This window comes from Pristis pectinata, chromosome 29, assembly GCF_009764475.1.
Source record: "Pristis pectinata isolate sPriPec2 chromosome 29, sPriPec2.1.pri, whole genome shotgun sequence".
Classification (NCBI taxonomy): domain Eukaryota; kingdom Metazoa; phylum Chordata; class Chondrichthyes; order Rhinopristiformes; family Pristidae; genus Pristis; species Pristis pectinata.
The window spans coordinates 19189320-19214962 of NC_067433.1; the positions used below are offsets into that span (position 1 = coordinate 19189320).

At 43.3% G+C, this 25643-nt stretch overlaps 1 protein-coding gene across 1 annotated transcript in view; it reads left to right on the forward strand.

The window, feature by feature from the left end:
* The first annotated feature begins 1839 nt into the window (after window positions 1-1839).
* The window catches only part of gnsb (glucosamine (N-acetyl)-6-sulfatase (Sanfilippo disease IIID), b), a 31107-nt gene continuing 7303 nt past the window's right edge, over window positions 1840-25643 (forward strand). The window contains exons 1-11 of the mRNA XM_052040858.1: window positions 1840-2090; window positions 9560-9619; window positions 10451-10654; window positions 14602-14667; window positions 18743-18841; window positions 19985-20152; window positions 20757-20839; window positions 21939-22057; window positions 22775-22878; window positions 23726-23824; window positions 25127-25237. Coding sequence (XP_051896818.1) covers window positions 1977-2090; window positions 9560-9619; window positions 10451-10654; window positions 14602-14667; window positions 18743-18841; window positions 19985-20152; window positions 20757-20839; window positions 21939-22057; window positions 22775-22878; window positions 23726-23824; window positions 25127-25237 — 1227 coding nt within the window. The 5' untranslated portion in view covers window positions 1840-1976. The remainder of the gene's footprint in view (window positions 2091-9559; window positions 9620-10450; window positions 10655-14601; window positions 14668-18742; window positions 18842-19984; window positions 20153-20756; window positions 20840-21938; window positions 22058-22774; window positions 22879-23725; window positions 23825-25126; window positions 25238-25643) is intronic.

Consider the following 25643-nt stretch of genomic DNA (forward strand, 5'->3'; position numbering starts at 1 on the left):
AGCAGACAGGGTAGTTTATGAAATCAGAACCTGGTGTTATAATAAAACTTAATAATTTCTACTGAAGTCATCATTGATCATGTGATTGCAACACATTTGGCCAAGAGGTCAAGTTTTTTGAGGCTTGTAACAACTGGAAATGCGAGGGGCGAGGCCATGAAGGTACTTGAACTTAATTGTGGTAGAATTTTAAACTAATAGGCAGACAGAAAAATCAACATTGACGCCCCACAAGGCTGCATCCTCAGCAGCCTACTCTACTCCCTATACACTCACCCCTGTGTGGCCAGATTCTGCTCCAACTCCATCTATAAGTTTGCAGATGACAACACTGTTGTGGGCTGAATCTCAAATAACAATAAGTTGGAGTACAGGAAGGAGAAAGGCCAAGACAGCTCACCAACATTTCTACTTCCTCAGGAGGCTAAAGAAATTCAGTATGTCCCCTTTGATCCTCACCAATTTTTATCGATGGACCATAGAAAGCATCCTATCCGGATGCATCACGGCTTGGTACGGTAACTGCTCTGCCTGGGACCGCGAGAAACTGCAAAGAGTCGTGGACACAGCCCAGCACATCACAGAAACCAGCCTCCCCTCCAAGGACTCTGTCTATACTTCTCGCTGACATTCTCTCTTCTCCCCCCTCCCATTGGGCAGAAGATACAAAAGCCTGAAAGCACGTACCACCAGGTTCAAGGACAGCTTCTACTCCGATGCTATAAAACTATTGAACAGTCCCCGAGTATGATAAGATGGACTCTTGACCTCACAATCTACCTCATTATGGCCTTGCATCTTATTCTCTGCCTGCACTGCACCTTCTCTGTAACGGTAACATTTTATTCTGCATTCTGTTATTGTTTTCCCTTGTCCTACCTCAATGCACTGTTGTAATGAAATGATCTGTATGGATGGCATGCAAAACAAAGCTTTTCACTGTACCACGGTACATGTGACATAATAAACCAACATACCAATTTAACTTTACCAATCTTGAAACTTTTTCTCACTTCCTTATAGCAACAAATGCACCATCCACTTAAAGTAGACATCTGCATGCTTGGATGCTGAAAACCTCAGCTAAATTATGGTTTCAGTTCAAGTTATTGAAGTTTATTATAATACCTTATTTAAATTATAAATTTTATCTGCATTGACCAACAGTAATGCAGATGGCAGCCATGTCCCATGCTCATTGGCATCTTTGGCCAACACTGGAGTAATGCTAGAGAGTTAAATTTTGGGGAGGAGATAGAAGGATCTGGACACGAAGCATTCACCGCCTGCTTTTCTCCACAGATGCTGCCTGGCCTGCTGAGATCCTCCAGCATCGTAGTGTTTTTCAACCGGAGTAATGCCATTGGACCTTCAACACCCAACACATCCAATCCCATTCAGTGCAGATACAAGAGACTGCAGATGCTGGAATCTGGAGCAACGAGCGATCTGCTGGAAGAGATCTGCAGCAGATTGTCTGTTGCTCCAATAACATGCAATCTAACTCCTCTAAAGTTTGGGCTCAAGAAGTAATGGCTTTAGTAACTAACCGCATTTATTTAAGAAGTTTCTTTAACAAAATAATTAAAATGACCACAAAGGGAAGGAGTATTTCAACACTACTAAAGCCAATGACCATCACTACTGATTAACATGCCCCCAGATGATTGCTCGGGGCCCACCCCCTTTTATACTAATAAGCCACAAAGGGGCGGGGCCTCACCCTGGATGCAGCCCCTGCAGAGCGATTGGTGCTTGAACACAGCCGGATACATTATTGGCGCAGGTGATTGGTTTCGTGGGCTGTCAATTACAGGCGTGCCCCGCCGCTGTATTAAAGCTGTGCGTTGGCGGCGGGAGTGGGATTGGTGCTCGAAAAGTTTCAGGACAGGAAGCCGGAGGTAGTGAAGCCTGATTCAGTGTTAACCCATTCGTGGTCCCTGGTCCGCCGAGCTGCTCCTCGCTCATCCCTTATCATGAAGTTGGTAACGTTTCTGCTCCTGATCGGGTCCTATCGGTCTGTGCTCTGCACCAGGAGGAATATCGTGCTGATACTGACGGATGACCAGGACGTGGAGCTGGGGGGAATGGTAGGTCGGGGCAGGTTGCTCTCCCCTGTTGGTTTCGAGGGTAACTGTAAGACTAGGGTTCTCACTTCCAGTCTCTGCGTCGCAGCTGTTACATTGACGGGGAATCCCCAGCACTGCCTTCGTAACTCCCACAGTGGAGTTTGCAACGTGAACTTTACTCTTGTAATGAGCCCTCCGTCCCGGTTTTCCATAACGGACAATGCATAAAACTTCGCCCACTGTCAGATTGATGTTGATGTTCCTCGGGCTGTATTCCTGAAGCATCAACATCTGTAGTTCGCCTGGACACAGGCTGCCTCTCCCTGGACCCCCAGCACTTTGTTTTTAAGGTGGTTTGCATTCTGTAGTGACTCTCATCACCTTTTCTAACGTTGTTACTAGCTGGTAACTAGTTTGTAGATTGAGACATTCTCTTTGGGTAGCCGGGGGTTGCTGAGGGAGCTGGGGAAAGGTGAAGTAAAACATTTAAACTAGAAGTAAGCTTGCAATAAGGAAGAGGAGGGTGGTGCTGGCATTGGGTACAATAGTTGGAGAGGATTTGGCTGACCAGATCATGGTGTGGAGTCAGTTTGGATAGAGCTTAGGAGGGCACAGAAAATGCTGGCTGTTTACAGGCCTCTGAACATAGGGCATGTACCAAGGCAGGGTCTCTGATACAAAGAAGGGACACTAAATATGAGAGGCAGCCTAACAATGATTGGTGGGTGGGGGGGGGGGGGGGTGGAGAGAGAGAGAGAGAGAGAGAGAGAGAGAGAGAGAGACTGCATTAGAGAGCATGACAGTAGCTAGGCAATGGATGCTATTTAAATAAATACCCCATAATGTGCAACAAGTATACATCTCTTCCTGGCACCGTAGGAAAGGTGGGCCAGCCATAGATAATTGGAGAAAATATTAAAGTAGGATCAAATGTAAAGAAGCGGCTTTGTATAGTTGCAGTAAACCTAAGGGTCAGGCAGCATCTGTGGAGAAAAGCAGGTGGTCAATGTTTCGGGTCGGGACCCTTCTTCGGGACTGAAGGTAGGAAAAGGGGAATCCCAATATGTAGGAGGGAAAAGCAGAGCAGTGATAGGTTGGCAAAAGAGGGGAGGTGGGGTGGGTGCAGGGTGGTGATAGGTAAATACAGGTAGTGGTAGACAGGTGTGGGGGAGAGCAGATCCACCAGGGGCGTGGTGGAGAATTCTCCTGAAGTGGGAGAATTCAACATTCATGCCGTTAGGCTGCAAGGTTCCAAGATGGCATCTGCAGTCCTTTGTTTCTCCAGTGAACCTAAGGATTGTGTTTTAGAATTTAGTGAAGGATGATCATGAAGTTGATGAAGGAAGGTTAAAGCCAGAAGCTTTTTTAAAAAAAAAACTGAGAGGGTCTTCCACAGATGTATGAAGAGAATAAGATTAGCAAGTGTGAGGAGGATTTACTAAGAGGAAATTAAATCTTCTCCCTATGGAGAAAGGTGCAGAAATGGCTGGAAATAATGGAGGGTTCAGCGTGGGTGAGGAAATGAATGCTCTTCGATAATGTTCTAGTTCTGGAACGGTTTGGGCAGATTGGAGAGCTGCCAGTATGATGGAAATGTTTCAGAAAGGAGGGAAATAAGAAACAAGTCAGAACTGATTTGTTGGCCTGATGTGGGTCTTTTGGGGGGGGGGGGTGGAGGGTGGAGAATGCTGGAAGGTAAAAGATGCAGTATCTAGACATTTGGAGAATGGTAATGAGAGGGAATAGAGTTGACAGGGATTTGTGAATCATGGTTCTTGCCTATTGGATTCTTTGGGAATCTGCCTGGCAGGGTAGATGAGAGGGAATAGGTGCATGTGGTGTATTTAAACTAGGATCCCTTTTGATAGGGTCTTGCACAAGTTGGTGAGCAAGTCTTTAAGCAAAAGGAATTGGTGGGGGGTAATTCACTGGGGTATATTGTAAGTTTGAGGATGGACAGAAAACAGAGCTGGAGTAAAGGGGTCTTTCTCAGGTCAGCAGGCTGCCAACAGATTGGTGCTGTGACTCAAGTCAATCTTTATTGACATTTTGGCTGAGGAGACCCATGGTAACAGAGTAGGGGTGGTGATGAGGATGTGAAGGGTCCTCATGGGGAGAGGGACCAGCTAAGTGAATGGGATCGATGTGGGAAATGGAGTACAATGTGGAACATGAGGTTAATCATTTCAGTAGAAAGAGAAATTGTTTTTAAAATGATATTGGGAAAACTAATGTTCAAAAGTTTTTCACTGTACCTTGGTACATGTCAATAATAACTCAATTTACCAAATGAACCTTGCTGTCCTTGTGTATGAGTCAAAGCTAACTTGCCCCTATAGTAGGCAGTGAGGAAGGCAAATGTTATCTTGGTTTTTGTAGTACAATGATTGCAATAATGCCATATCTAAGTTGTACTCAATGAAATGTGGCTTACTACAATTACAAGTGAGACCACACCTGGAATATTGTGCATAATTTTGATCTCATTACCTCAGGATGGGCATACCTGCTGTAGAGGGAATACACTGAAGATTGAGCAGACTGGTTCTTGAGGTGATGGACCCCTCGCGTGAGGAGTGACTGAGTAGGCTCAGCCTCTGTTTCCCTCCTGTAGGGCTCGACAGGGTAGATGTGGGGAGCATGTTTTCCTTGGCTGAGCAGTCAGAGCTTGGGGCCAGAGTCTTAAAATATTGGGTGGACCATTCAGGGGAAACTTCTTCATGGGAGTGAATCCTTGGAATTCTTTACCCCAGAGGGCAGTGGAAGCAGAGATTTTAAAACTGATTAATAGATTTATGGATACTAAAGGGATTTGGGGATTGGACAGGAAATGGTGCTGAGGTAGGAGTTGGCCATGATGTTTTTGAATAGGGAAGCAGGCTCTTGGTGCAGAGTGGCCTAGTGCTGTAGTGGTTTCTTGTGCTCGTGTTGTAATGGATGGTCCAACCTATAATACCAAACTAGTCAAGTTCTCAGTGTTCTCTGGTACTTTGTTTCTCACTTGTCTCCATGTGGTTAACCTCAGCCCCATCCTTGCTGCTCCTCTAGTGTCTGACACACAGTTTTAGTCTATGCAACATCTGTAATGTGTGAGTAAAATTCAATCTAGCAAAGAGCTTCATGTGTTGTGTGGTAATCACTCTATGTAAATAAACAGTTCAATGGGTTTCTGAATATGGGCTTTATAGCACCTAATGTAATTAGTACAAGCTCTGCTTTTCTGCCCCTTAAGCACTTGTTTAAGATTGGAATTTAACGCTGAAGAAATGCTTACCAGTGTAAATGTTGTTGTACTGCAGATTAGTTAAAGCCTTGGAACCTAAGAGTTCACTAAACTGAGAGTCTGGGGAAACCCTTGCTCCTAGATAAAATTGAGCAATAAAGCTGGATAATGTGGAATTGTTGTCGATGCAAGTGACCCTGACCAGAAACAATATCCAAACGATTTGCTTGTGTATGAAAACGGCCTTGTGACTTTCCATGAGCTGAAGGCCAGTCACCATGTCATCCAGTGCTACAGTTTCATTTCCTATCTTGTAGCTTAAGGTTTTCTCTTGAATACTCACTTTGGAAATAGTTTTCACGAGATACATTCCCTATTTGGCAGGGGGACAGTGTGTAACATATCTGAGTTTGCTGATGACACTAAGTTGAGTGGAAAAGCAAATTACACAGAAGATGCAGAGATGTAGATAGGTGAAGCGAGTGGGCAAGGGTCTGGCAGATGGAGTACAATGCTGGTAAATCTGTCGTCATCCACTTTGGAAGGAAAAATAGAAGATCAGATGATTATTTAAATGGTGAAAGATTGCAGCATGCTGTTGTGCAGAGGGACTTGGGAATGCTTGTGCATGAATTGCAAAAGGTTGGTTTGCAGGTGCAACAGGTTATCAAGAAGGCAAATGGAGTGTTGGCCTTCGTTGCTAGAGGGATTGAATTTAAGAGCAGGGAGGTTATGCTGCAACTGTATAGGGTACGGGTGAGGCTGTACCTGGAGTACTGCGTGCAGTTCTGGTCTCCTTACTTGAGGAAAGTAGTACTGGCTTTGGAGGTGGTGCAGAGGAGGTTCACCAGGTTGATTCCAGAGATGAGGGGGTTAGCCTGTGAGGAGAGGCTGTGTCGCCTGGGACTATACTTGTTGGAATTCAGAATCTCATAGAAACATAAAATTATGAAAGGGATAGATAAGGTGGAAGCAAGAATTTTCCACTAGTTGGTGAGATGAGAACTGGGGGACATAGCCTCAAGATTTGGGGAATAGATTTAGGATGGAGATGAGGAGAAACTGCTCTTCTGGGAGTAGTGAATCTGGAATTATCTGCCCAGGGAAGCAGTAGCGACTACTTCATTAAGACGCAGATAAATTTTTGCATAGTAGGGAAATTAAGGGTTATGGGGGGAAAAGGCAGCTAGGTGGAGCTGAGTCCACAGCCAGATCAGCCATGATCTTATTGAATGGCAGAGCAGGCTTCATGGACCAGATGGCTGACTCCTGCTCCTGTTTCTTGTGGTCTTTGCTTTTATGGAAAGCATGTGCTGCTGGAACAGGTGTCACACTGATCGTCCATATTGATGGTCATGTGTCCCAGCCCAACTGATTCTCAGTCAAATCTAGTCATGAGTTTGAGCATCACTGGAGTCTCACCAGACTGGCACTCCCATTGCAGTACCAAGTGAATCCTGGATTATCAAATAGAAATTTTATCTTGTGTGAAAATGCTAAGACTGATACACGTTCCTTTGGTGCTATTCAAGGAGCTATTGAAATATCACAATCAGTTTTTAGGACGTTCTTCAAATGCCACTACCAACAGCAGGTCTGTTTAACTTCATGATGTCTGCTGGACTCTGCCCAAATCAGACTGTGGTTTTTAGCCCATGCTGCTGAATGCCATGGATGTGTTGAGTTCTACCAATTATTTGAAGTGAAATCTCAGTGCAAAACCTTTCCCAACAGATCTTCTCACTACGCTCCCTCTCTACCTCTGCGGTGGAGAGAGAATTTTTTCTTGACTTTCTCAGTTGCCTGTTGCAGTGTTTGTTTGCGAACCTTTTTGTGCGAGCTCTGTGGAATTGCTGATGAACATCTTGTATTTAATTCTGAGTATCTGAGCTTCTGATCAAATTGCTAATATGGAAATGGAGGGCTGCTGTGGTAAATGGAAAAGCGGTCTCTGGTCAGTGGGGATTTGGAGACTGAAGTTGAGACATGTTGGAACACTGTAGAGAGAATTTATTTTGAACGCAACTGGTGTATCTCAGATGGGAATGGTTGATGCTGATAGTCAGATGGAGTGCTTTTGTTTTTGTGCAGATTCTTTTCATTAAATGAAATCTATTTCTCTTTCCTCTTTCAACACTATCTCTACACAATCCCTATTCTGCATTTCTTGAATCTGAAGTATAAGTGAGAAGATGACCACATCCTCTCAGTGATGCAGTAAACTCAAGTTCTAAGAACATTAATTCTGCTCCAGGCCAGGGCTGGTCCTGAACACATCACTCTCAAGTAATGAATATGATGCCAAATGAGCAAAGCTGGGGACTTTAAGCTAATTACAGAAATATTTTATTTTAAAATAAAAATTGTTTTAAGACCCCAAATGTAGACTACTGGATGAAGCCTTTGTTTGTAAGAGAGAAATCCTTTCTCTGAACTGTAATCCTGTTTGGTGACTTTGTAATCTAAACTCCCCACACTATAGTCCATGTTTACACTGTAACTGCATTCCTGACTGTTATTAGTGCTTTGACTGTTTGTGCTGGGGCTGTTTTATTGACATTGTCTTTGCAGTTTGGGCTTTTATTGAGGGGTCTGAGGAATGGGTATATGTTGAACATCAATCACCTGTTGATAATCAGTTACAGAATGATCCATTCTACACACTGATTAACCTCTGTAAGGTAGTTGTGGGGGGGATTGTTATCAGTAACACAACTACAAAAATCAACCTTTTAGATCACTCATTCAGATGTTTGACGTGAGCAGCAAGAGTTATAATGACTTGACTTACACCTGGTTGTAAATCAGTGGAGAGAAATGCTTTGCATACTTGTATTATACTTTTCTCTTGATCAAGAAATCAATTGAGATGTTCTGTGTTGGAATGGATGAAGGGTCTTGACCAGAAATGTCAACTGTCCACTTCCCTCCAAAGATGCTGCCTGACCTGCTGAGTTCCTCCAGCTCCTTTGTGGATTTGCACATTGTGGTATTGCTGATCTTGTGCCAATGGGACAAACTTCTCATTAGTCGTACAGCATGGAAACAGGCCCAACTCATCCATGCTGACTGTGCTGCCCAGCAAGCTAGTTCCATCTGCCTGCATTTGGCCCATAGCCCTCTAAACCTCTCCTATCCAAGTACTTATCTAGATGGATTTCAAATATTGCTAATGTGCCCACCTCAACCACTATTCCTGGCAGCTCACTCCAAATACGCACCACCCTTTGCATGAAGAAGCTGTTCCCCGAAGTTCCTTCGAGAGTGAGTCACCCGTGGATTTGCAAAGGAGGTGTGGAGAAGGATGCAAGGCTCCACGTCTTGGTTCATCCCCAGCAGCTGTGTAACAGAGGACTCTGATTTCCAGGCTGTTCCTGGGGTGGGGGGACACACCGAGACCGACATCAAGTGCTGCTGGAAGATCATCAGCTTGGTGAAAGACTCCCTTTTGGTCTGTCCGAAACTTGTTGGTCTTCCAGCACAGCGAGATGTCTGTAAAGGAATGCTGCCAATTGGCACGTTCCAGGAGTCCGTGCTAAGGAATGCACTGAAGCTCGGTGCAGCCAATGCTGAGGTTGTGGGGAAGGACCACAGTCTGGGTTCCTTCCGCTACTGCACGTGGAGGGGCTGAGTCAGGTGGGGAAGTATCCCAAACATTGAAATGGTGTATTACCCCCCAGAGGGCCATATGAGTGGTTATGGTTTGAAAAGCTAAATGAATGTCCATGAATGTAAAATTTTGAATTGTTTTTCTTTTGCATACATTTCTTATTATGAATTAAGTTTATTTTTGAAATAAAAAGACCAGTGATCCAGACCATTAACTGTCCTGCAAGTTGTCTTTTTGCTTTCCTCTTCCTACCCTACCACTGGGGGGGGGGGTTGGGGGGAGAAAAACTCTTTGGGAGGTCTTGCAGTTAGATAAACAGCAACTGTTAACTTAAAAATAATCTACATGTAGTATACTAGTTTCCATGGTGCTTTTTTAACCAGGGGACAGATGTGTTATCTCTGCTCTATGGCAGTAACCATCTTTGCATTTAGAGTCCTGATCCATGCAGTTCCCCATAACTGCTAAGGCAGCAGAAATCTGACTTCCAACTATGATGTGCATTAGAATTACCAAGTGCTATGTTTATAAGGGATATAAATGTGATCTTCAATTGTAGGAACTTTCAATTTCTGTCCAGCATGGATCCCAGTTTGGAACACTGTAAAGTTTGTACTTGTATTATGTCACTTACACTACTGTATGCCACTGTTTCAGACTCCCATGAAGAAGACTCGAGCCTTAATTGGAGATGCAGGAGTTACATTCACTAATGCGGTAAATATATCTCACTGTTGCAATACATCTCACAACTTGGTTCACACCATACAGTGGTTTGTCTATCTTGTAATTAGAGGTCCTGGAACTTTGACTTCTGCTCAGATCTAGAATGGTATTGAGTGTTGCATGCTGACGTGTCAACTGTTGTAAACCCAGGTCAGCAGTTGATGGGGGTGAAGGGGACGGGTGGAGGACTGGGATCGGTGGTGAAAACTGGTACGCTTTTCCGTTTTGCTATTGCAACTTGGTGGAACAGTACTTAAGCAATAAGTTTCCTCTTTCACATACGGACACTTGAGTTTGGTATATGGGTGCTGTTCAATTATTCCTAGTGTAACTTCTGGAGGAACCATTGCATGAAAGTGGGAGGCAGAGAATACAATTGCCTTGGTGGTTCTGCCCCTCTGACAAGGTCACAGGCGGGGGGAGAAGTTGGGGCATTCCTCCATGAAGTCTAAATAAGTTCTTCTATACGTGCTTCCTTGTAGTCTATTCTTGTAGTAACTTCAAAGTTTTGTGCATGTCCTATGTTTTAAATGTGTGTTATCACTTTCCCTTGAAAATATGCACCTCAAGCTCTGTCTTTAATTGTAAGCAATCTACAAACTTCTAAAATGTGTGCTTTGAATCAGCTAATCTTTGCGGTGATTGTTGGGGCACAATGCACCTCGTCTCTCCATCACCATGTTGTTTTTGCAATACAACAATTACATAACAATCATTTGTACCATTGCAGAATCTGGGCCACTAGATGAGGCAGGCTGGTCTTGAATTGTTTGTGCCAGTGGTGCCTCTGCCTAATGTTGTGCCGTGTTTGTTCCTTTGTAGTTTGTTGTCACTCCACTTTGCTGTCCAAGTCGCAGTGCGATTTTAACTGGGAAGTATCCACACAATCACCTGGTGCGGAACAACTCACTAAGTGGGAACTGCAGCAGTGTGCACTGGCAGAAAGTCATGGAGCCACAGGCCTTCTCTGTCTACCTAAAGAAGAGGGGATACCAGACCTTCTATGCGGGCAAATACCTCAATCAGGTAATATGGATTGTCGATCTTCAGTCAGTTGATAACCTCTTGACTTGAGCATGAGGGTTAAATTTTAAAATTACAGCCTGGTTTAAAAATTCCTCCATGATCTCACTGCTCCCTCAGGTTATGGGCTGACATTCCATTCCAGAGACTTGTGTGCAAAAATCTAGCCTGTTCCCCATCTGCAGTACAGAGAGGGAGCTTTTGATAGGGTATTAAACAAAGTCTGGTGCCACCAGTGGGTATGGAGAATCCTATGGCACTCTTTAAGAGCAGGAAAGTTACTCCTGGTCTTGTAGCTGGTGTTTACCCTTAATCCATGTTTTTTGGATGTTGCTTTTTTACTTCCTGAATTACAACAGCTACATTTCAAAAGTTCTTAATTGGTTGCAAAGGTCTTTTACATCCCCTTTTGGATATAGTAAAAAGTTTTGTATTCTGGATTAGGTTTGGCTGTGACATATCACCTCATTTCAACAATTGTTCTCCCTGGGGCTCGCTGCACAACTCGAGCTGGTTAAAGCTCAAGTGCCCACATGATTAATGTCAGCCGGGGTGATGGGTGATGGCAACGAATGGTCTCGGTTCCCCTCGACTTGAGAAAAAAATTTGTGTCCAGTGACTTCTGCTGAAACAGTGGGTGTTGGGTGAGAACAAAACTATTTGCTGTGAGTTACTTCCTTTAATCCAGCCTCCCTCTGGTTACTGACGCATCCTCCTATCTCAGTATGCACTTGAAGATTGTCCACTTGTACAGTAACAACCTCTTCCATTAATATAGCAAAAATATTTAAACTCTTCATAGGGGTGGTAGTGTAGCAGTTAGTGTAACGCTATTACAGTGCCAGTGTCTGGGTTCAATTCCAACCACTGTCCATAAGGAGTTTGTACATTCTCCCCGTGTCTGCGTGGGTTTTCTCCGGGTGCTCGGGTTTCCTACACATTTCCAAAGACCTACAAGTTAGGAAGTTATGGGCGTGCTATGTTGGTGCCAGAAGTGTGGTGACACTTGCGGGCTGCCCCCAGAACACTATGCAAAAGATGCATTTCACTGTGTTTCGATGTATGTGTGACTAAAAGATATCTTAAATGTAAAACAATCCTGAACCACAAGATATTAAAGATTGACAGAAGCTTGATGTAAGTGTTCTAATTTGGAGAAATATGGAAGTTTAAGGCTTTTAGCAACTAAATCTAAATCAACATTGGCACTGCCAATGACTGCAATTAATTCAGGAGGCTAGGACTGGGGGAGCTCAGTTACTGTGGAATGTTTTTAGGATGGAAATGATTACAGAAGTAGGGAGTGAGACTCTGGAGGAATTCTTAAATCCAGATTGAAATTTCAAAAATTTGGGTCCCATCACACTAGGAGTGTGAAAGCCACTGGGTACATAGAAACTGAAAGATTTGAGTCCTCAGACTTGAGAACCTATGCCTCTCAATGGGTGTTCTGCCCAACCTTCATTTGAGAGTGGAAATTAGTATCTAAGCAAATTAGAGGCTAACTGAGGCTTGATATAATCTTTGAGCATTGGAAGGAAATCTGGTTCAATTCCATGAGGTTTTAAGAAGTGAGGAATTATCCACATTTGTGCTCAAAGACTGTTAAAAGGTGAGAAAGAAAATGCTTGCCAACTAAGTCCTTGACTCATAAATATTGAGCAGATCAAACAGTGCAAATGTTTGTCACAAGGTGTTTGGGGAAATTAAACAAGTAGCTTCCATTGATTCACACTGAGTACACAAGGTAGAGTGAGCTGCTGTTTCTCATTTCCCTGTGGGCAGGGGAGAAGAGATTTAAATATCCCCATACCATTATGTGTAGTTGGTCAAGTTATCTGCTTTACAAAGGTGCATTAATCTCCTTATTGACACAGGTCATGCACTCTCCTCGCTCACGGTGGTCTGTAGCACCACCACCTCCACCTGCCCACCTTGATCTGATAGTGTACTGAAACAAGACTTGGTATTGAGATTTTGCCTAGAATCTTTTTTTGTAACTTCTCATCTCATTCTTAAAGCTTTACATTTAAAGAATGGGGTAATTGCTTTTGAAGACATGATATAATTGAGGATACTTTGAGTTCTAAAGCTGGCTGTAAATCTTTGAACTTTTAAATGCCACTGAACAAAAATAAAACAGCCATTCAACTAATTGAACAGGTACATGCAGCATTACACCTGGTCACTTTTGTATGTGACAGATATGGGTATGGAGTTTCTGTAGATGACATAAATGCAGATGTGATTAAGGCTGCTGGCAATGACTCGGCAGCAATGGGGTACAGTGGTCAACCCCTCCATTAATTTAACTTCTATGTAAGTTTCAGCTGAAATTTGCAAGCATTTGGGATCCCCAGTGTTCCTGAGCCCCTGCTCTGGCTTGGTTGTACATTCAGCCCATGTTCCTGACCCTGATTCCAGCTGCATGAGTACTGACACTCCCAGTAATATGTGGCCAACTTTGAGTAGGTGGATCTGCAGACAGTAAGTCAGCAGATGATAGGGACTTAGTTCAAGAATCTTGTGGGAATTATATACACTAATGACTCTTGTATGAACTCTTCACTAACTAGGCTAGACAGAAATTCCCAGTAGGATGCATTGGGCAGTGTAATATCCATTTGATGCTTCCATCTGCTAGTCCTGGGTTTCCTTTGTATCCACTTTTGACCCCTCTCCCAGCTGAAATTATTGTGCAAGGAAAATGTTCAGGATGTGATGTTGTTGGATGAGTGTCCAAATTTGCCCTCCTCTGGTCTCTATTTTCAACCACTCACTGTTTGTCCAGCCCAAGGAAGGCAGTGCATTATAGTACAGACGTTGTTGTCATCAGTCGCAAAGCATTGCTGCTTGTAGCTGACCTCTGGAAGCTTTTTGTAAAAAAAAAAGAGAAGTTTGTCTTTACATTTGTATGTGGACATCAGTCAAATGGATCCCTGGTAGCTGATGTGAACAAGGTAGCTGAACAGTCATTTGCATTGAAGAAATCTTGTGAACAGAAAACCAGGAAAAAGATTCTTAAAAGCTCTTTTGGAATCTTGATTAAAAGTAGTTCTTATTTTTATATTTTCAGAAATTTAATCAAGCTTGAAAGAATTACCTCAATTATTTCAATATAATCTATTCCACAAACATAAAACTAATGTATTGAGACAAGAGTGTTTGGGTACTTCTAACTTTGCAAACTGTTTTTTAAAATCAACCTGTTCTACAATGGTGGTATAGCAATTTAAATTATTAAACCAGTAACAAGTCTCAATCTGCAATGGCAGCTGTGGAATTTAAATTGGGTTAATAACCTGGAATTAAAAAAAATATTTTTAAGGATGACCACAAATGTACAGACAGGATTGACCTTTTAAAAACTGATTTGACTCATTGAATTCCTTTGGAAAAAATTCTGCCATCCTTCCTGGTATGTGACTCCAGACCCACCTGGTGTGGTTGACTCGTGCTGCCTCCTCAGTTTGGGGGCAACTAAACAATTAAAGATGGTGGCATCCTGTGACTGAGTAAATAAAAGGAAACTTGGAAATAGTGCAACAAAATGAAATATTTTCAGGCTATTTTTTGCTTCAGAAGTGACCCATTCTTATCAATTCCTGTGACTTCCATTCAAGGCTGCATGTGCAGTCAGAGTTCATTTGTTACATTATGCATGTGAGGAGATCCCAGAGTTACTGCTGGGTTTATGGTCTTGTGACAGCAAACAATTAGTTTTACTGTTACTACTAAATCTGGGTAATGTTGCTATTTTGTAGTCATTTATATAAACCAATTCCTGGGTGTTCAGTGGCTACAGAAGGGCAAGGATGTTGCTCTGCTGATGTAATGTTGCATTTCCAAATAATGATCTGGTGTTTTTTTTCCCTCTAGAATCTAGTTGCCCTTCTAAGGAATTCTGGCCAGATCTTTCCACTGATAATGTGTGCTTTATTTTCTGACAGTATGGGCATCCTGCAGTTGGTGGAACAGCCCATGTCCCCATGGGCTGGGATCATTGGCATGGACTGGTAGGTGGTGATCTCTCCTTAAGCAGACTGAGATCTGCAGGCACTGTAAATGGGTGACTTTTGCTCATCAGCCAGCCAGGATCTGCACTCAATCTCTCCCAAATTGGCCCCCTCCTTCAATGAAACTTTTCAATTTTTCTCTTGATGTTTGTTAGGTATTCCCTCTTTCTGACTCCTATCTTTATGAAACACTTTAGGACATCTAACCTTGTTGCAGTCTGAAAGTTGAGTTTTCCATTATTAACCCAACAATTGCCTGCCCTCTAGAGTGGCAAATTCTTCACATTAATCTGTGTATGTTTGATAACAAGCTGACTAAAATGTGCAATAACCTTGCCTGCTGATGTTGGATGATCTGTTCTCACTTTTGAATATGACCAAGCTACACAAACACCCATTGCAAATAGATGCACAACACAGCCAAAACTGCAGTTTCCTTGTAGTTTGGCTAATGAACAATTAAAATATTGCAGTAATTTAGTTTTCTTCGACAGATTGCACACTTTTGGCAATTTATTAATGTGCTTTGAGGTAAAGATCTCTATTACTGAACTAGTAAAGCATCTAACCATTATTATAAAACCAGCTGATTCACTCATTTGCTTTTTGGAGAAGTCGATCAGACATTCTTAACAAATTTGTAACTCCAGACTCTGTACCATGGCTGATTTGGGTCACTTTGAAGACTGTTAACAAGAATGTTAAAGGATGTGCCAATCCCATGAATTATTACCTTCTGCTTGCTGCCCCCCCCCTTCCCTCTGATACTTGCCTGGCTGCCCCTGCTGTGGGAATGTGATGGTGCTTCCATGTATTCTGACCTTGTTGTCTCACCTGGCCAATATCCACACTACTCAATGTTGTCACAGCTCCTCTCTGGTGAATGTCATCTTGTAGCTGCTGGAGACCAGAAACTACCACTGGCTTCCCTTCTTGAAGTAGGCCCCAGAGGCAGCTTGAGCAAAGAATGCTCTTAACTCTCAATGCTTTATCGAACCAATTAAGCCCCTTCTGACTTACTAACTCTGCACTGTTGACTAATGTTCCTTTTCAAGCAATCATAGTAGGCTTGTTCCCATCCCCAGCTGGTCTTTTTATCCATGAATGTTGGAAAAGGAAGATAAGACCTTGCTGACAGAATTGGGTAATGGTTCTAATGAGACAAAGGGGAAATGTATTTCATCCTTCAAAGAAAAGGAATCAGAGCTGACCCTTTTGATCATGCATTGTATTTTGAGAAAAATAATCTGATGTATTAAATCAGTTTTATGGAATGTGTTGGGAAATGTCACTGTTTATCAAAGATTCGGATTATACATTTGACCACATGTTCACCTTAATCATTTCATTAGAAATTCTTGAGTGGGATTATAAGATGCCTTTGGCCTTGCTCATTGGTCCATGGCAATCTCATGACCCCAGCCACTTGTCATCTTGGACTGGTCTAAACTGGATCCACAATGTGAGGGATCTGGTACTCTCCTGTGGTCTCACTGTCCATCCAGAGGTAGGTGGACCATGGCAGCAACTGACCTCAATTAATCCCACACAGTGGGGAAACAAAACCACAGATGCTGGAATCTGACACAAACACAAATGCTGGAAGAACTCATCCAATGGAGCAGCCTCTGTGGAAAGAGAAGGCAGTTAACCTTTTGTCAGGGACCCTTCCTCAGAACTGGGGGAAGGGTTGCAGTTTTCAAAACAGTCTTGGAAGAGTGAGGAAGACACAAGGCCAGTTAAAGGTGTAGCTGTGGGAACTCGCATGGGGCCCCAGGTACACCTCTATTTGTTGGGTATGTGGAACAGTCCATGTTCCAGGTTTATTCAGACTACACCCCCAGCTCTTTGCTCAACACATCAGCGACTGCATTGGTGCCACACCCTGTACACAACTCAAATCTCAATCACCTTTGCTGTCAAATTCCACCTTGTGTTCACGTGGTCCACCTCGGACACTTCCCTTCCCTTCCTGGGTTTGTCCATCTCCATCTTGGGAGATGAGCTAGCCACTAACATCTTTTACAAGCCCGCAGCTACCCTGCCAATACATCCCCTCACTCTGCCTCTGGCAAAGACTTCATTCTTCCAGGTTTTGTCCGTCACATTTTGTTCCAGTGAGGAGGCTGTCCGTTCCAGTACCTCCTGAAATATGTTCTGTCCTAATACATGGCTTCCCCTCTGCCATAGTGGATGAAGCTGTCAACTGTACGTCCCACACTAGTGCTCTCTGTCCTCTCCCCTGGATAGAACAAGGACTGGGTTCCCTGGTACTCTCCCTTCTGCCCCACCATCATCCTTTAATGTGTTTATCCTTCAGAATTTCCACCAACCCCAACGTGATCCCACCACCAGTCATGTCCTCCCCTCTTCTGCATTTTACAGGGACCACTCACTTTTTGGCTCTGGTCTGCTCCTCTGCCCCACTCGTCACTCCCAGGGCACCTTCCCACACAACCAGAGGTGAAGGATAAATTGGATAGATACGTAGATGGGAGAGGTCTGGAGGGTTGTGGACTGGGTACAGGTAAATGGGACTAGTGGAATACTGTTTCAGCACAGACTAGAAGGGCTGAATGGCCTGTTTTCTGTGCTGTAGTGTTCTATGGTTCTAAGCATCACCTGCCCTCTCACCTCGCTCCCTTCCCACCGTCCAGGGACCCAAGCAATCGCTCCAGGTGAAGCAGTGATTCACTTGCACTTCCAACTTGGTGTACTGCATTAGTGGTCTCCTCTGCACTGGAGAAACCAAACACAGATTGGGTGATCACCCTGAGCAGCACCAGTGCTCAGCCCACAGCGATGACCTTGAGCTTTGTTGCCTGCGCTGTAATTCTCAATCCCACTCTGACCTCTGTCTGCAGTCTCCTCCACTGCCTTACTGAGGCCCAACAAAGAACTGTCCGGGAACTTTGTGACTGTCTGGGAACAATGTAAAGAACATTGAATTCTCCAACTTCAAGTAAACTGTTCTCATTATTTCCATCATTGTGCTGATGTCCCTTTCTGACCTGTTTCTGTAAATGTCAGTACTTGAGCTCCTTTATCAGCTGATCTGTCTTAACCTATCTCCATGAGGTAACTTGCTTGCACCACATTTGACCTCTGCCCCTCACTCCACTGCAATAACTAACGTAGAACATTACAGCACAGTACAGGCCCTTCAGCCCACAATGTTGTGCTGGCATTTTATCCTGCTAAGATCTGTCTAACCCTTCCCTCCCACATAGCCCTCCATTTTTCTATCATCGATGTGCCTATCCAAGAATCTCTTAAATGTTCCTAATGTATCTGCCCTCACCTCTGCTGGTAGTACAATCCACACATCCATCAGTGCCCTTTTTAAAAAAAAAACTTGCCTCTGACATCCCCTCAGACCTTCCTCTACTCACCTTAAAATTGTGTCCCCTCATGTTAGCCATTTTCACCCTGGGGGAAAAAGTTTGTCCACTCAATCTATGCCTTTTATCTTGTAGACCTCTATCAAGTCACCTCTCATCCTCCTCTCCAAAGAGAAAAGCCCTAGCTCACTCAACCTCTCCTCATAAGACATGCTGCCTGGATTGTAGACCATCCTGGTAAATCTCCTCTGCACCCTCTCTAAAGCTTCCACATCCTTCCTGTAATGAGGTGACCAGAACTGAACACAATACTCCAAGTGTGGTCTAACCAGAGTTCTATAGAGCTGCAACATTACCTCACGGCTCTTGAACTCTACCCTGACTAATGAAGGCCAACACACCATATGCCTACTTAACAACCCTATTGACCTGCATGGCAACCTTGAGGGACCCAAGATCCCTCTCTTCCTCAACACTGTTAAGAGTCCTACAATAACTAACTCAGTTCTGAGGAAGGGTTCCTGACCCAAAACATTGACTCTCCACAGGTGCTGCTTGACTGGCTGAGCTCTTCCAGCACTTCTGTTTTTGATCTGGGGATAGTCGATTAACAACTTCCTTGTTTCCTGGACGTTATTAAGATTGAGAACTATTTGGGATCTTTCAGGTTAACATCCTCATTTGCAGAGGATTGTTTAATTTAATGAGCTGATCTGTGATATCTTCCTTTGCAGGTGGGAAACTCAAAGTACTACAACTACACGTTATCTGTGAACGGTGCTGCTGAAAGGCACAATGGCAACTACCAAAAGGACTATCTGACTGACCTCATAGTAAGGCACAGCAGTTCTGAATTGTCAAATCTCAGTTCATGAGGAGCTATCGGGGACTTCACTTTGTATTTTCCTATAATGTAAAGGAAGTAACTTGTAATGTTATTGCTAAACTACAATAGAAGGGGCAACGACACAGCTTCAGAGACATGTGGTTTTGTCAAAATGGATGCACTAATCTGTGCACGATCTAGTTTATAAAAATTAAACAACTCTCTAGCTGTTGCTGAAAGCATTTTGGGGAATAACTTGATTGTGAATATTTTCTTAATTGGGATAGTAGCATATTCAAGTAAAACAAAAGTGTACTTGGCTACACTACATGTTAAATGATGTAATATTCCTTCAACACATGGTGATGTGTTTGTGCCAATCTTTGTAACCCTGATTGCCACTGATGTTGGTGAAGAAAGCTGAGGTTACTGTACTGTTGAGTGATTTGGGTTCAATAAATTTGCTAATATGCAGCTCAAAGGAGAAATGTATTCTGTCCTCCAAAGAAACAAAGAGGAAGGAAGCGGAGCTTATCTATGCATGTTGATGCATTTTTTTTGTAAAGAAATGTTTATTTTCATTAAGTAATTCAACAACATTACTTTTCTGTCCCGATGATGGGAAGTGCCCTTCATGTTGGGAGGAAACTAACAATTCCACCTTGGCTTGCATATCTCCCCATCGGTTTGAAAGCACACTGGGAGCTACTAAGTATACAAGGTGTCTGAATTGTACACCTTTCCCACTGGAACCAGTCTATCTCCAGCAATTATCAGAATGTTGTGTTGCCAATTGTTTGTTCAGTTTTAAGCTTGGAGACTAGTTTCTGCCTTGATCAGAGTTGTAGTGTGTGTCACTCCCTGGAGGATGGGAGTGATTTCAGCCAAAACACTTGAAATGCAGGGTTGCTTTTTGTGTGTGGAGGAAGAATTGGTCATCAGTGGGTACGAGTCACAGCGAAGGAGTATAACACTGTGTTCTGCTGAGAGATCATGGGTCTAAAATCTTAATCTCTCCTCTCTTCTCCACACTTGCTTTCTACGTTTAACATTTAAAAATTTTACTTGCTTTGGGAAATGTTGGTTTTGGTGAACTGAAGTAAGGAAATTTGTCTGATTTGCGAACCTCTGTCTGATCATCTCTGCACAGGCAAACCGCTCTGTGGAATTTCTGGAGTCCAGGAAGCATGATGTTCCATTCTTCATGGTGCTGGCAACCCCGGCCTGTCACTCCCCCTGGACTGCAGCTCCCAGGTACACCAAATCCTACGTCACCGTTAAAGCTCCACGCCATGGAAGCTTCAATGTTCATGGAAAGGTCAGTAGAACAAATGCAGCAGGTTGTGCAGCTTTGCAGGGATTAGCTCTTTAGACCAGAGAATTAGGAAAATTTAACTGATGTGCTGAGAAATTTTTGCAGGGTTCTGATGGCAGGAAAAGGTTGAATATCACTATCTTGCTTTCAGAAGTTAGAGGAGGTAGATCACCACAAATGTTGGAGAGACATTTCCTTCATTTTATTACTGCATCTGTTCTCAATTGCTGGCTAATCTGTTTTTCAAATTTGTTTTTTTTATTTTGTTGCTGCGAAGTTGGATGGTGAGAGCTAGTTTTAAATTGTAATTATCAATAATTGCCAATAGATGGCAGGAGAAGCCGAGAGATGCTAGAGCTAATGCCATTGCTTCAATGTCACCTGGTCATTTCAGAACTAACATTATCTAAAACAAGACCCCTTGAGGTTTGTTAACTTGTTTCACTAACCATCAAGGGGACTGCAGCAACTCCTTCAGTTTCATGAACTGCATTGAAAGGTCACTGAGACCTGAATTAGCATGAACGTTGGGCTGGGGACCTGGACAAGATACAACTGCAACCAAGTCTCGCCTGCAGTTCAAGATGGTTTGTGCTCACTCCCACAGAATAAACACTGGCTGATCCGACAGGCTAAGACACCAATGAAGAACACTTCTATCGAATTTTTGGACAGTGTTTACAAAAGAAGGTACTTTGTTCTTGTATTTCAGTCTGAGCCTATTGTAGACCAAGTTGTAGAGTTCACTACACTCTGGCCTTTGCAGTCCAGAACTGGGGTTTAATTCCAGTCCAGAGAATGGATGCAAATCCTTTCTAGCTAGGTCAAAGCAATTGATGTTTTACTTTCTAAGATGAAGCGATGTGTGTCTAGAACTAGAACTGACAAATCCCAAACTGTTTGTTAATGCAGTAGGACTGACTCGCTTGTCTTTAGGTCTGGGTTGTCACACTAAGAACTTGGTGTAGTTGATCATGGTGATACTGAGCATGTGAACTAACAAGCTGATGGAAGCAGAATACCTGCCAACTAACCAGGTCTCCAACTACTTTACCACCTCCCAGATAGGTAATCAGGGATTTCTGATCATAACCATTTGTTTGGACAGTTGCTATTGGTATTAAATCTCTCTAAATCCATCTTTCCCATCATCACTATAGTTGCCACTTCCACTCTATCATAAATCTTCCTTGTCCCTGCACCAACTGCTCCCAATCACCTCCTGGCCTCTGTTATCCTCACATGTTAAAGGTGAGTGGGGCCAATCCACTCCATTTCACCTTACAACGATACATCAGGACCTGGAAGCATTAGTGTTTCTTTCAGTTTTTTTTTTGATGGCCTGTGATCAGTTGTTCTCCAGCCAACTGCCCCACTATCCTACACTTTCACTTTCTGACCACTTTGGTTCCCCCCCCCCCCACAAACTCTGACCTTGTAATTGCAGACTGGTTGCTTGGTCACAGAGTTTATTGTCATGTGCACAAGTCCATGTGTGCACAGGTGCAATGGAAAACTTGCAGCAGCATCACAGGCACACAGCATCAATGCACAACATTCACAAGAAAAAAAACATGAATTAACTATGCACAATTTTTTTGAAAGAACACTATTAGAACAAAAGTCAAGTGATGAGGAAGGTAGTCTCAGTCATGAACTTGCTGTGGGCAGGTTCTGCAGGATATCCACCACCCCTTGCTTCATGAGTGGCAGTGTGAGGTGGCCTCCACCTGTGCTGCAAACCTCCCAACTCCGTGCAAGCTGTTTCATTTCCTCCTGCTCTCAACAGGTGGCAGACTCTGCTCTCTGTGGATGACCTGGTGGAGAAGGTGATCAATAAATTGGAGGAAGTGAAGGAGCTGAACAACACCTACATCTTCTATACATCCGACAATGGCTATCACACAGGTCGGTTTGGTATGAAAGGTGTTGTGGTGTCACTAATCCAAATCCACGTGTTTTACGTTAATGAAAGACAGTAATTTGATTCCAACACTCCGATTTTGTTAAATCCTTGAAGTTTTATTCTTGCTTGCTTTGTACATTTGATACCAGTGATCTTGCAATGAATGCAAGAACCTCCTTTCATAGAATGTGGCATCAGCGGTGGTGTGTTGGAGTGAGTCCATGAGGTGCAAATATCACTGAAATTTTTCCCTTCAGACTTGGCAAATTTATTTAGTTTCTACTTTTTTGCCTTTAAATGTGCATTTGCTAATGGGAGATGCACTTAAATGTTTTCTGGGCAAAGTGCCAACATTCTCCAGGAAGAGTTTCTAACATCAACCATAGGGTATTATTGGTCACTAATATTGTGGATAAGTGGCCTCTTGATGCTCGTCCAAGAACATTGGGAGTTCAGTGAGTAGCTTGATTGGGGTTATGACCTGCTGTTTACAAAAACCCCTTTCCCTTTCTCATTGACATTTGGATAAATTTCAGTAGGATTGTGAATTACAAGGCAGGAATAATGTGGAAACATTATCACTATACTCTAAGCAAGAGCTGCCCCTGTGCTGTTTGGGGAAGGTGGGTGTCCCATAGATTAATCTTATCGTGTTTTCAGTTGTTATGGAGGCAGTGACGTCTGGGAGAAGGAGCATTAACACTGGGTTCTGTTTGCAGGGCAATTCTCTCTCCCCATTGACAAGCGGCAACTCTACGAGTTTGACATCCGAGTGCCGTTGCTGGTTCGTGGACCAGGCATCAAACCCAAACAGGACATTAAGGTGTGTGTTCACTTCTCCCAGCAGTTCACTTAAATCTATTGATATGTGAATTGAGTCAGTGCATAACCAACTATTGAACCCAGCAATCAGTGAATCTGCATACCTTGAGGGGAAACATTCATTTCCCTTAGATGTATAAAAGTTTGGTCAGACCACAGTTGGAGTATTGTGTACAATTCTGATTGCCCCATTACAGGAAGGATGGGGAGGCTTTGGAAAGGGTTCAGAAGGTCACCAGGATGCTGCTTGGATTGGAGGGTATGAGCTATAAGGAGAGGTCGGACAAACTTGGGTTGTTTTCTCTGGAGCGGCTGAGGGGAGACCTGCTTGGTTTATAAGATTTGAGGCATAGATAAGGTAGATGGTCAATCTTTTTTCCCCAGGGTAGAAATCTCAAATATTAGAGGACGTGCATTTAAGGTGAGAAGGGGAAAGTTTAAAGGAGATGCAGGACAAGGCTTTGTTTTATACAATGGTGGCTGCCAGGGGTGGTGGTGGAAGCAGATACAACAGTGTTTAAGAGGCCTTTAGATGGGCGTAGGGATATGAATCATGTGGAGGCAGAAGGGTTTGGTTTGGCATTGCGTTCAGCACAGACATTGTGGGCCAAAGGGCCTGTTTCTGTGCTGTTCTATGTTCTAAATGTTATGAATTGTAGATGTCCCCGTGTAGTTCACTTCTGGACTGTGGGGTGCACAGCAGGAATAACACTGGGCAGCAAATGCCCAGGAACACTTGTGAAAGGTGGAGTTATTGTGCTGGCAGTTGACTAGGATTAAGTGGATCCTCTTGGTTGGGCTATTATACAACAACTAACTGAATTGCATCTGTTTATCTGATCATGCAGGAACCCATACTCAATATTGACTTGGCCCCTACATTTTTGAATATTGCTGGATATGATGAATTGAAAAGCATGGACGGCATGTCCTTCCTTCCTCTCGTGGTGAGTGCATTATGTTTTAAGGTGAAACTGCTGGTACACTGAAGTGTTAATAAAACTTGTAACTGCACTGGGGGGTTGTGTGAGTATCTGTTCACTGCAAATCTTGAGTTCTGTCTGGTTTCTCCAACACCTAGTTATTAGAAGCATGATAAAAACGTCTTAGAAGGTAATTGTGTTCTGTTGGAGAGATGAGATCTACTTCACAGAATCAGTGTGCATAATGTCACATCTACAATCCTAAACACAAATGAGTTTTAGTAACTTCTACCAGTTTTATTTCAATAAATTTCAACTTTTGTTTTCGCACAAAAGAAATGCATTAGTGTACCTTTGTGCTCTTGGAGGGAAAGGATTCTTGGGCTGATCACCAAATGGTTAGTCACAGAAGGAGCAGCCATCTTTATACCAGGCCACAGGATACTTGCCCCTAGTACAGGAAGGTCTTGTGGACCCTCATGTGCTGAGGGGGGTGGGGAAAAGCCACCCTCTCCCAGAAGACAAGTGTGCTCTTGTCTGCAACTATATTCTGGTTCACCACAAGGACTTCAGAATAGATTTGAACCCTAAATCTTCTGAATCATTTGGGTGGGTCTCTACAGCTAGTTCACAACATCAGTCCTTTTGAAGTCCATGTTGCTATTCTATCAGAAGGTTTACTATAGAGCCAGTTTATGGGAAAAGCATAAAGTAGTTCCTGTACCCCTTCTGAGCAGCAATGATAAGTCATTCCACACTTCCACATCCCAGCACTTCAGATTTAAACTGGTAGAAACTTTGTTTTTACCTGCACTACATCAATGCACTCTGTACTAACCCAGTGTAATGAATTGACTGGGACAATCAGTATGCAAGATAAGTTTTTCCGCTATCTCAGTACAAGGCACAGTAGTGTAGCAGTTAGCGTAATGCTTTACAGCACCAGTGACCTGGGTTCAAATCCGGCCACTGCCTGTAAGGAGTTTGTACGTTCTCCCCGTGTCTGTGTGGGTTTCCTCCGGGTGCTCCGGTTTCCTCCCACATTCCAAAGACTTACAGGTTAGGAAGTTGTGGGCACGCTACGTCGGCACTGGAAGCGTGGCAACACTTGCGGGCTGCACCCAGAACACTCTACGCAAAAAGATGTATTCACTGTGTTTCGATGTACATGTGACAAATAAAGAAATCTTAATCTTTACAAGTGACAATAATATACCAATACGTGGGGTAGTCATCCAGAATAAGGGGTGTTTCTGTGAACTTCTGTATGCTCGAGTCCATTTTGTTTTCTCTAGAGCTGAGTTATTTGAACACCTTTCCATACAGGACCCTTCACAGAATAAAACCCACTGGCGCACTGATTTCCTGGTGGAATACACAGGGGAAGGTAGTGACAGGAGTGACCCTTCGTGCCCCAGTGTAGGGCCTGGTGAGACTGTGAGTATTTATATAGGATCCTTTAAGGGAGCCAAAACCAATAAGTATAAATATTGCACCTAATCACATTGTGCCACTTTACAGAAAGGTTCTCGCCCAAAAGATTTTGTTTCTAAGTGGTTTTTTTGTTACTTAAACACTATTGATGAAGGAAGGTGACTAAAAGATCAGACTGACTCTTAATAACAGTGGATATCTGTAGGCATCAAAATTTGCAGGTGAAAATTAGTGCTGTTATATTTCAAGGGAAATGTGATTTCTCAAATGTGAACAATAGCTTTATAACTGCAAATATTTAAATGACCTCAGACTGTTAGCCAAAGATACCAGGGTAGGGGAAAGAGAATCGAGCTTTTCACTGCTGCTGTAATGACGGTGATTGTGAATGTCTGGTGAGACTCTGGAT